Genomic DNA, 12,126 nt, shown 5'->3' on the forward strand with positions numbered 1-12,126 from the left:
ATGTACATAAGGGCAATCATTATCGGGAAAGTATTCTCCGTACCCAATTTGCCCAAATATCCTGAGCAGGCATTCTGTGCTTTCAAAATGCTGAGAAACTCACCGAAGCTGAACCTGGGATTTGTGAGGCCCTTTACTTGCCAACTCCATGGAGATGTGCTCTAGGTCTGACTGAGTTAAACTGAGTGTGGAGAAATTTTCATCCACCATTGTCCAGTCTCCATCCACCATGGAGCTACTTTCAGTCAAGTCTGTGGCTGAACCAATACTGCATTCATCACCTGATGAAGAATTGCCAAAAGTTACAAACTAGCTTCATGCAGAAAATGTTTTCCTTTCATTATAAATATTAGCTGTCTCTCAGATGTTGATTTCTCTTCAGGATTTTGAGACCAAAACATTAAATCCACTACTAAAACTCCAATGTTATGTTAATAGTAGTAGATATAAAAAAAAATTATTAGAGAAACCAGTCGTTATGTGCCTTCATACTACCTAAGAAGTAGTCTTGCCCACCTGAAGAAAAAAAAAAAAAACCTAGCAATAATTTGTCTTTTTTTTTTTTTGCGGGGGGTGGGGGTGGGGGAGGTTGGGGGCATGCTTCACGGCTTGTGGGATTTTAGTTCCCTGACCAGGGATTAAACCTGGGCCCCCTCGGCAGTGAGAGTACAGAGTCCTAACCACTGGACCACCAGGGAATTCCCGATCACGTTTTTAGATTCAATTACCAATTTACAAGAAATACAGAGGAAACTGTTTAAACCATGAAGATGCAATAACCTAAAATCCACATCATGAGAAAATCCACAGAAGCAAGTTTCTTCAATGAATCAATTGCAAGGGGAAAAAAAAGAGAGATGGGGAGGGGAAACAATCACTAAAAAGAAAATTAAAAAACATAATGACAGTGTGCGAATCTGATTTGGATCTTGATTCAAACCATAAAAAAATTATGACATTATAAAACAGTTGGAATTTGAATATTTACTGGATATTTGATGGTATTAAGGAATTACTATTAAATTTTTAGAGAGATGTTAATGGTATGATTATCATTATTTTCAAGAAGAGTCTTCAGGGGCTTCCCTGGTGGCGTACTGGTTGTGAGTCCACCTGCCGATGCACAGGATACAGGTTCGTGCCCCGGTCTGGGAAGATCCCACATGCTGCGGAGTGGCTGGGCCCGTGAGCCATGGCCACTGAGCCTGCGCATCCGGAGCCTGTGCTCCGCAACGGGAGAGGCCACAACAGTGAGAGGCCCGCGTACCATAAAAAAAAAAAAAAAAAAGTCTTCAGAAATATATACTGAAATGTTCACAGATAAAATATATCATGTCTTGGATTTAGTTCAATAATACAGGAAGGGGAAAGTGGATAAAACAAATTTGTTCCTGAGTTGGTAATAACTAGAGTGGGGGCTGGGGAGAGGGTGTCCATTATACTATTATTTCTCCTTTTTAAATATGTTTGAAGTGACCTCTTTAAAAAGTTTTCTCAAAAAAAAAGCAATGATGCCACCTCACGTCCATTAGGATGCTGCTATCAACAAAACCAGCAAATAAGTGTTCGTGAGGATGTGGCAAAACTGGAATCCTTGCCAATGTTGGTAGGAATGTAAAATGGTACAGCTGCTATGGGAAAGAAATTGAAAATAGAATTATCATATGATCTGTCAATCCTACTTCTGGGTATATACCCAAAAGAATTGAAAGTAGGGTCTTGAAGAGACCTCCCACGTTCACTGTACTCCCACATTCATTACAGCGTAACTCACAATAACCAAAAGGTGGAAGCAATGCAAATGTCCCCTGATGGATGAATAATGGAATATTATTCAGCCTTAAAAAGAAAGAAAATTTCAATGCATGCTACAACAGGGATGAACTTTGAGAACATTATGCTAAGTGAAGGAAGCCAGACACAAAAAGACAAATACACAGAGACAGAAAATAGAATGGTAGTTGCCAGGAGCTGGGGGAGAGAGGGATGGGGAGCTGTTATTCAGAGTATAGAGTTTGGTTTTGCAAGATGAAAAGAATTAAAAGAGTTTTGCAGGTTGGTTGCACAACAATACAAATGTAGTTAATACCACTGAACTGTACACTTAAAAATGGTTAAGACAGTAAATTTTACATGTATTCTACCAAAATTTAAAAAGAAAGTCATGGCAGCAATATGCCTCTCCACATAGCAGAAGCTCCGGTAACAGTGATGACACACTGAAAATCAAACATCAGGTGAATGCCTGGCCATTATAAAACTCCATAAAATCAGACCAATTGCTACTTAAGTTCTTACATAAACCTAAACAACACAAATCACTTTAAAACTTCTTCAATCTGTAATGTAACCATTACTATAATTGCAGAAGTTGACACACATTTTTTGATAAAGGGTCATACAGTAATATTTTGGCTTTGAAGGCTAAGAGGCAAAATTAAGGATATCATGCAGGAATTTATAAGAGAAAAAAATTTTTCCATAAATTTGTATCAGTGAAATAAAAAAATAGAAGATAACTGGGTACAATTTTTTATGATACAGGTCTACCTATGAGAAGAATGGAATTCTTTACACACGGATAACATTTTGCTTACTTGAGGTTCAAAGTTAGTGTTTCTGTATCATCAAAGTTGATTACAAAGCTTCATTTATTACTGCTGAGCTGTAATGAGAATTTACCTATTTCATTTATCTAAAATAAACATGGCAAAGTATCGTCAAGGCCAATATGGCCTTGTTCTAGTAACTATCCACCTCTCCAGCAGATACTAATGGCTAATCCTCAAGGACATATCTTGAAAGAAAAGAGTGAAGCTCTGTCTCTGAAGCGCTATAGCATATAAACTTTCCTCCACAGGAAGAACAGCTGGGTTTAAAATGATATCTACCTTTATTAGATAAAGGTGAAAGGAAGGCATCTTGCATCTGTGGTCCATGGGATGAGGCTGTGTCTATTTCATGATGCATGGGGCCGATGTTGCCGAGCCAGCTCTGACTTCGTTGGACATTAGAGATGCCAGCCTCTATCTCAAGGTTCAAAAAAGGGTCAGCTGACTGGCACGTTAACAGCTGCTCTCCCACTGCAAGGTAGGTCCAAAAACAAAGAAAAAAATGGGAATTAAAGGTGCACACACTGCCATTTCCAATTTAGTTCTTTCAGCTTCTCTTCCCTCACCAACCCCAAATACTAAAATTCAGAGCTAATTACTGTCCCTACACTGCATCATCCATCCACTGAATCAGGGATGTGGAACTGTAACAGAATGGACTGACTATATAACGCCACCCACAGCAGTCATCTTATATCATCATGTATCTTACCAGAACCAGGCAAAACTTTATTCTGTTCATTTTTAAATGATTTTCCTTGGTTTTAACATGACCTGAAGTTCCCAAATGCCATAATAAAGGTTTTTGTTTGAATTTTCATAAGTGATAATAATTACAACAGTCTTCTTTAAAAGACCTGAACTAAAAACCTTTTTTCTTTTATCAAAATAGTTACACTTTGTCCTCTCTCCTAATTTAGAAGATTGTCCAAGCTCTCAAGATGCATTTTTATGCTTTCTCTGGAATAAGTCCTGTCAGGTAAGTCACAATTTAGCTCATTTTGAGGTCTGTGATTAATAACTCCTTCCTACAAAAAAAAATGTGGGAGCTTCTATGTTCAGTCAATGCTCAACTTGTTGATCATCTGATACAACAATTGGTTGGATTTATAAATTAGACTTCAAGGTCATAAGACCTAGAGACATACGTTCTATTTTATTTACATCCTTAGTCAAATGGTGGATGTTCCAAGTGATGCACGAAAAGTTAGCTTTTATCTGTTCTGACCTTGGAATGAAAAGACTTCCCTGAATATCAACTAACAGCAAAATGTCTAAATATTTGGAGCGAAATACAATCCTCCCTGTACAAGTAACACAAAGCCTACCATTACCTGTTCGGTATTTTCCATTTTTGAAAGGAGAACTGAGAGAAGCAGCTGGGATGATGGGAAGTGGCCACAGGAAATCTTTGTGGAGTCTCTTCAGGGCTAACACAAAGTTGTCTACTCGGGCAGCTCGGGTACGTTCCTTGCATAGCCAACTAATTAGTTCAAAGCCCAGCTGGGCTGCAAAGCAGCCGAGATCCTTTAGCCGAACTTCTTCTAAGAGATGCCGGGCATGTCTCCAGAGCATCATATCAATATACATGTTCTCAGCACAGTCACTGTCTTTGCTCCATCTGTAAATGGGAACACAAGAAAGCTACAGAACAATCTTCACTGGAGGACTTCAAATACTTTTATGAAGTAGCACTGAAAACACTGACAAGGAGGTAAAACATCTAAGATCTAATTCTGATTGAAGATGAAGTATTAGGGCTTCTCCATGTGATATCACAATCTATTAAACAACACCTGGATCATAGTAGCCTCTTAAAACATATTTGTATAATGAAAACATAGAATAGGAAAGAACAGGAGACTGACAAAGTCAAACCAGGAAGAGGATTGTGTCTGGATAAAGGAAAGAAAGGGAGCAAATAAATGCTGTATTTGAAAAGACCAATGAAAAGAGGGAAGATCAGATCAAAGAAACTAACGAGAGAGAAGCACACTGAAATGAAGTCTCTTAATGTGAGTTTTATAGACACATAAAAACAAAACGGATTTTTGGGCTGCATTCACTAAGGTGTAGCCCTGCTCCAGAATCCTAATTTAGGCAGTGACACAGGCCAGTCTCCCTCCTCGCATGGGACAGTTATGTCCCGGCTTTCTGCAAAGGAACTCAACTCCTGGACGCTCCTGCCTGGAGGATCCCCCAAGGATCTGCCAGGAGCTTCGACCCCACTCAACCTTCGGTTTCTGTTCTACTCCTAGTCCACAGAGGCATTTTTCTTGCTTCTGAACATGGTTATATCTTTTTAGTTTCCTATTTTTACACTTTAACTCTTATTGCCATGTGTTTAGAGTACAAGAGAAGCTTCAAAATGTGACCTCACCGTACCACTTCAACTGGAAGTCCCCACCCATTATTTCCGGAAACTCCTCCCTTGCTTTCAAAAACACTACTCTTGGTTTCCCTCTCACCTCTCTGATGACTGTCTTTCTTTCTCTGAATCCCCCCTATCTACTCACCCATTAAATGGGTGGGCCTTTTAGAGCTCCATTCTCCCCTTACTCTATGATAAAGGTTTAATCTGAGGCTTTGTAGATCTGTGATCCCCTGAAATTGTACCAAAGTTCTGATTTTCTTCCAATCAGGAAGAGCAGTTACAGTTTTTAAAGCCAGGTTTCATAAAAAAAAAAAAAAAAAAAAAAAAAACGGATTTTTAAAAATTAACTGCTAAATATAGTCTATTGTCCCGTATTCACATGAACTGATGTGGTATAACTGGTCTGGTCACAGGGTGACGGGGTGCTTTCACCAAGAGGCAGTACTGGAGCAGGACTGCCTGCATTCAGATCTTGGCTCTGCCACACATTAGTTGTACGAACATAAAGCAAGTTTATTTTTCTGGGCCTCTGTTTTTCACCTGTGTAATGTGCAACAGTATCTACCCATATGGAGCTGTTGTAAGGACTGAAAGACCTACACATGGAAATGCTTAGAACCTTGCCTAGCACATAGTGAGTGCTTAGTATATATTAGCCAGCACTTTTAAATTCAGGGCATGGCTGAGAAGCTACTGTTTGCCTGGCAATTGTTTACAATCCTCCATGGTTGCATTTAACTTGTTTATAGCCCATGACTGTGTGTGCTTGTGTGTGTGTGTGTGTGCGTGCGTGCGTGCTGGGAATGGGGCTGTATTAATGGATGTGATAAGAAAAAGCAGTAAAACATCACAATAAAAAATGTTCAATAGGCTCTCACTACATGTCGGGCACTGTAGTAAGAATACACACAGAACCAAATAACACAGGAAGGAATACAAGGACCTCACAAAGCGGAGGAAATTCTATTTTACAACATTCAGAATGAGTTCATAGTTACCTCTCAGGAGACAATAACCCATCTATGTGTAATGTAGGTTTCAGGCTCCAGGATACATTTCTTTTTGGCTTCCACTGTTTAATGACTTCTCCACTCAGAAGAGTCACAGGAGAGTCAAGTACATGAGAACTAAATTTTACTTTTTGTCAAGAGGTATAGTTGGAAAGAAGGGTAAAACTGCTGACTGTAAGAAGTCTTTTGAATTATCTGCAGATTTATCTACCTTCCTTTTTATTCTGGTCCTCTATTATCAGAGGTAATTTAAAGTTAGTGGCATTCAGCTTGGGCACACCAAGAGCTACTCCAGTATAAAGGGCAGAAACTGTACAAAGAATAAAGAAGTGAACTTTGGAGAAAGAAAAAAGGGAAGCCTTTTGGGAATGTAAAACGGAATTGCAATTGGGCTTCCCTGGTGGTGCAGTGGTTGAGAGTCCGTCTGCCGATGCAGGGGACACAGGTTCGTGCCCCAGTCCGGGAAAAATCCCACATGCTGTGGAGCAGCTGGGCCCATAAGCCATGGCTGCTAAGCCTGCACGTCCAGAGCCTGTGCTCCGCAATGGGAGAGGCCACAACAGTGAGAGGCCCGCGTACCGCAAAAAAAAAAAAAAAAAAAAGAAAAGAAAAGAAAAAAGGAATTGCAATTGGATCAAATAGCTGTTTTCCCAAGATGCAATTTTACAAATACCCTGAAATGCAATGTGACACAGAATGCCCTAAAACTAGTAACGGCTCTTCATTCTTTTACCTTTTTCCAGAAGGGCCAGACGGCATACTTAGTGTTTTCTGTAAGCTGAATTTACTAGCAGGAACATTTTCAGCTGACTGGGATAAACTGATGCTTCGATTCCTGAAGAACTCAAATCCACCACTTGAACTGGGTTCCTATGATTACACACCGTACAGTTAGAGGAAGATGCCACGTGGGTGTAATGGCCTAGAGAAGCTGTGCAATTCTGCAACCAACCTGAGCTGTAGGTGTGGATGGAGGCGTCTCAGATTCTCCAGAGCCAATGGCTTTAAGAAATCGAATCATGTGTCGACACAGGTCCCACTTGCTTTGTTCCAGGGCTGTGTTGAACAGAAGGGTGGCATGTTGCCTACTTACTGCTGGGACTTCCATGTTCTAGAAAAACAACCAAGACAAGAATTCCTTTTATACTACAAATGACTTGGGGAGATATAAGCAATTCTTTACCTCCACGGTGCCCTAAACCCAGAGAAGTAATGCAGCTACAACATGGGGATACTTTAACAGTAAAATTAAAAGGAGCATTAAAAAGTACCATACAAGGAAAAGTGAGGCAAATACTCTGCTGGTGTAATATAATGTATGATTTCTTGAACTCCCATTATTGCCAGATATCTTACATAAACCTTACATACCTTCTCTCATTTCTCCTAGTGACTCTCAAAATATGTATATCATTCCCATTTTACAGATGAGAAAACTGAGTTAAGTAACTTGTTGAAGATCAACAGAAAAGAATATAAATTTGTCTCCCTGACTCCAAAAAAGCTCAGGTCTATTTCCTGTGACAGAGTTTTCTGAGAATGTGACTAAAAAAAAACTTAGCTTTGGTATTAGTATGTAGTCCTGCTACACAATGAGCATTCTCTGTAATTTTTTCACAAATTTAAACTTGCTGCTTGCCTTGGCCTTCATGGAAAGGTGCCTAACAGGCAAGTTCAACTGTAATTACAATCCACAGCAACTTAGGAATTCTGATCAAGTTTCTAATTCCATTGCTTGGGAGATCACTGAAAGTCTAAGGAGTGACCTAAAACAAAAAAACAGCTGCATTTATTGTTTGTTTTTATGACTGTGTGGCCTTTTAAGAATACCCAAGTAATCGCAGGATCACAGGGCCACCCAGCTTCTACCTGAATATCCCCCTCTGGTTTCAATCAGTTGCCATGAAGCAAATAAACTGACAGGAAAACTGCTTCAGGCAGAATTTCAAACCAGGTTTATGGTTGGCTTCTTTAATCAATGAAAACAACTCTGCAGTAATTTTAAAGAACTTTTAAATGTAACCTATCAAATTCACATCAGACTAATAGGAAAGCCCTTTTGTCAAATGTATAATGAAACAAATTTTCAGGAGTCTCAAAGAACCCATTACTTTGAGAAAAACTGTAATTACTGCGGCAGGTTTGGGTCTTCCCTGCTTGCTATGGGGAGCCTAATCAGAGTCCCCTCAGCAATTCCACACTGTAAGGAGAGAGATTATTGTGGAGGGCTCAGACAAACCCACTGATATTCAAAATAATTCTTTATTATTATGTTTCTTATATTTCAATAATCTTATGTAATATATGCAGATCATTATATGTACTATGATATATGTATATACATATATGTATACATACACTTAAGTATTATTCAAAATAATACATGTAATATATGCAGATTATATGTGCTATATTATATGTATATACATGTATGTATACCTACACTTAAGTATTATTCAAAATAATACTGTAAACTCATTAATTTGTTTTAGGCCTATTTATGGACAAACAGGATTTAAAAAACACAACCCTGCAATGTTACTTTATGATAGTAAAGAAAATTTCTGCCATCATATGGTAGGATTGAGTTCTTCAAAAGGAAAGATAAAAACTGAACAGAAAACATGACTGTAATAGTTCTTTAAACACAATCACAGTGCCAACACAGGACATTTGCCTTCCTTTTCCTCTGGGTTTACGCTCAATAATTCTTTTACCTTTGTAAGAAGAGAATTGTTACCTGTAAAATAATAAGGTACGAGGCAGCAGTATCCAAATCCTGAGCCATCAAACATTCCTCAAACAAGTCCTTGGGGTTTCCAACGGCTGCAAAAAGGTAATTCCACAGGGCATATTCAGTCTTCCTGGCACAATGAACAACTGTCTGCAGGAAGAGTGGGAACTCGGTGATAAATTTTGCCACAGTGGGAAGCAGAGGGTCGGGAATGGGCTCCCGTGAGGTAGCTTCTTCTTCCAGCACTTCATGGAGCATGAGCTCCAGCACGTGAGGAAAGTAAGGTAATGCGGCACAGGACTGGGCTAAGAGCAAGGCTTGTTCCCCAAGGTTCCTCACCAGCAGCTGACGTAGAATGTGGTGGAGGTAGATCTGAGAGGTTCTCTCCACAACACAGAAAGGGAAGAGCACCTCCAGCTGTTCCCTAGCACTGTTCCGAGTATACAAAGAATCATAGAGTACAGTGTCATTGACAGCACCAAGGACTAATGCATCTTCAAACAGAACAGCCAGAGGGTAGATATTTATGTGGAAAGGCAGCATGATCCGCTGGGACAAGAAGGAATGAGGCTTACGGTGATCCCTAGGGAAGAGAGGGAGCCAGACTTTCATCCCTGAACCTCCACAGCTCAGCCAGAGGGCCTCCAAAAGGTGACGCTTTTGTTTATTTGCTCGACACGTGGTCCAGACATTTTCAACAGACTGGGCTAGTACAACAGGAGGACAGAATGGCAGCTGGAGGAGAAACAGAAATCAGTTTTTTCCCTATTAAATTTGTAGATTCCTAAGTTATCCTAGGTACTAGTTTCCCAAGTCTTTCAAAATGATAGTGTAAATTTTGGGGAAAATTAGGGGAATTTATTTAGAGTCAGAGTTAATAATAGTACCCTGATTTTCAAAGTATGTGTATTTAAATCTAAAAAACCCCCCAAAGAACACCCCCCCACCCCAAGGAACTTCACCAATTCATCCTGTTTTTCCATTAGAATTTGTAAATAATAATGCCTAAGCAGTAACATCTGGCATACAGAGCATTTTATTATCATTTTAGGACCTTATCTTCCACCCTTCACAGTCTTGTTACCCAGAGGCTTAAGACTTATTTTATGTACTTACTCACTTTCCAAATCACAAGATAATACTCTCCTCTTAAATTCTTTTATTCCTTCATCCTCCTCCCATACATTCTTAACGTTTTAAATGACTTGTACTTTACTCACAAGTTTCCTTTGGTTAGGGTTACTGTCCTTCTCCCGGATCTGAGGGCCTGATCTGTCCCTCTGCATCATGATGAGCTGTCCTGCAAGATTTAGCATAATGCTCTCTGCATCACGAGCCTGAAAGAAAAATAAATTGTATTCATAAAAATTAATAGGTATGTTTTCAGCATCTCCCCCACCAATGCATAAGGTTTACAGGTTAAACAACAATATTGAGTGTGTACTATGTACAGTCATTCTGCTAGGCTCTGTGGAAGAACAAGGAACTGTCTGGCTAGGGTAGAACAAGCTTAACACAATGTAATTAATGAACAATGCAAGTAAACATAAAATTGAGGGCAGAGATGAATTATCCTGGAAAAACTAAGAGACCTTCAGAAGTTCATAAAAATGAGACATCGCTTCAGTGACCTGGCAGGCACAGCTAGACAGGGCTTAAAGGATGAGGTGGGACTTGACGGGTGAGGTTAACATACACGGGTGGGAGTAAAAGCGTTGGTACTTTAGTTGAAGAATGCAATATAAACGACACAGAGGTAGGATAAAATAGTTGTGCTGGGAAAGTGAGAACTATCTGGCTAAATTAAGGATATTATGAGAAAAAATGCTGATGGTAACTGACCTTCAAAGAGGGCTTGGAAAGTCAGGTAAAAATATAGCAGGAAATAAGCCACTATATATGGTCCTTGAATAAGGGAGTTATTAAAAATTCTGAGTTATTCAGGATGGATTACTGAGGAGAGGAAGATATCATGGGTGGTGATTTCAAGAATGAAGGAAATAGTCTGCCTTTTTATTAAGGAAAATTTCAATCAAACTCCAAAGTAGAGAAACTAGTATAATGATTTTCATTGAACCCTATCACCCAGCTTTAAGTTTCAGGAGCACTGTTTTAAAATGAATCTCAGACATCAAGTCATTTTCACTTGTAAAGAGGAAAAAGCATTTTGATGAAAACAAAACAAAACAAAAGCTTACTTATATTCTAGACATGAAGGGTAGAAAAAGAAAGCTGAATCAAAGAAGATTTCAGGGAACTGAATTTAGGTGAGGTGCTAGAGAAGTTGCAGTTATCACTGATAGAAGTTAGGAGGAGAAAATAGTTTAGGGAAGGGAAACTGAAGAGTTTCCTTCTATTGCCCATTTTAAATTAGAAAGAATCTTAAGACTTTCAAGTAAAAACGTTGTGAGAGATGACTAAACTGGAGATGAATACCAGAATCATAACCATAAAGGTAAAGCTGGTAAACTGAAGGAAACAGATGAGTTTTCTAAGCCAAAGTATATGGGAGGCAAAAGAGCAGAGGGCCATTGTCTAAGCTTTTGAAGGCAAGAAGAGAAATAGAGCATGATGTCACAAACCAAAGAAGGAAAGAGTTTTAAGAAGGAAAGGATGATTATTCAGAAGACATGGATTATGTCCCAGCTTTGACTCTTGCTGGTTGGATGAATTTAAGCTGCTGATTATCATTTAGGGTTTGGTAAAGAAAACAACCATCACCCTATGTATTCTACTTGAAAAAAACACTCAGATATATGAAATGCTCTTTTGCACTGCTCTAAGACACAAGGTATTGTGTATAAAGAAATGGCAAAAGGGTACAGAATACTCACAGACTTTGTTATTCTTTTTTGCTTTAGATCATATCCAGGTAGGTAGTAAGCATGATATGAACTGCTGTTAATTTACAAAGTAGGAATTTAAAAAATAAACTCTACAAAATCTCCAAGCAACTGTCACAAAACTCAAGAATTTTATTTGGAAAGAAATCTTCATTTCCCCACTTAGCACATAATGACATGAAAACTAAAAATTGAACATCTGTCCCTAACACACGAGAAAAAGCAAATAACTTGCAGGTAAGAGACAGAAAAATGGAATTTAAAAGCTGTGTGGGAATTATAAGCGCTAGAGAGTAGAGGAAAAAGAATATGCAATGCCAAGAATCAAACAGTATGACTGCTTGGGGACTGGCATAGGGACAAACTCCTCAAACACTTCAAAAGACCTAAAGAGCATTTACTGAAGTTCACTAAAATCTGATTAATGTTCATAATGAACACTTTTAAGTTTTAAGACGGTAAATTCACTACATTTTATACTACTTCATTTTTTAAAAAAGCAAAATTCTTTTTTTTCCTTCAGCTCTACATGCAGTCAACATTTTCTACTAAT

At 38.8% G+C, this 12,126-nt stretch overlaps 1 protein-coding gene across 4 annotated transcripts in view; it reads right to left on the reverse strand.

Moving 5' to 3' along the window:
- The window catches only part of RIC1 (RIC1 homolog, RAB6A GEF complex partner 1), a 138,077-nt gene that overhangs the window by 3,757 nt on the left and 122,194 nt on the right, over positions 1 to 12,126 (reverse strand). For all 4 annotated transcript variants that reach the window (XM_059071810.2, XM_059071808.2, XM_059071809.2 and 1 more), the window contains 7 exons: positions 9,951 to 10,067; positions 8,737 to 9,465; positions 6,949 to 7,107; positions 6,730 to 6,866; positions 3,947 to 4,233; positions 2,892 to 3,083; positions 104 to 281 (listed from right to left, as the gene is read on the reverse strand). In XM_059071810.2, the coding sequence (XP_058927793.1) occupies positions 104 to 281; positions 2,892 to 3,083; positions 3,947 to 4,233; positions 6,730 to 6,866; positions 6,949 to 7,107; positions 8,737 to 9,465; positions 9,951 to 10,067 (1,799 nt within the window). The remainder of the gene's footprint in view (positions 1 to 103; positions 282 to 2,891; positions 3,084 to 3,946; positions 4,234 to 6,729; positions 6,867 to 6,948; positions 7,108 to 8,736; positions 9,466 to 9,950; positions 10,068 to 12,126) is intronic.

The sequence above is a fragment of the Kogia breviceps genome, chromosome 8, assembly GCF_026419965.1.
Source record: "Kogia breviceps isolate mKogBre1 chromosome 8, mKogBre1 haplotype 1, whole genome shotgun sequence".
Taxonomy (NCBI): domain Eukaryota; kingdom Metazoa; phylum Chordata; class Mammalia; order Artiodactyla; family Physeteridae; genus Kogia; species Kogia breviceps.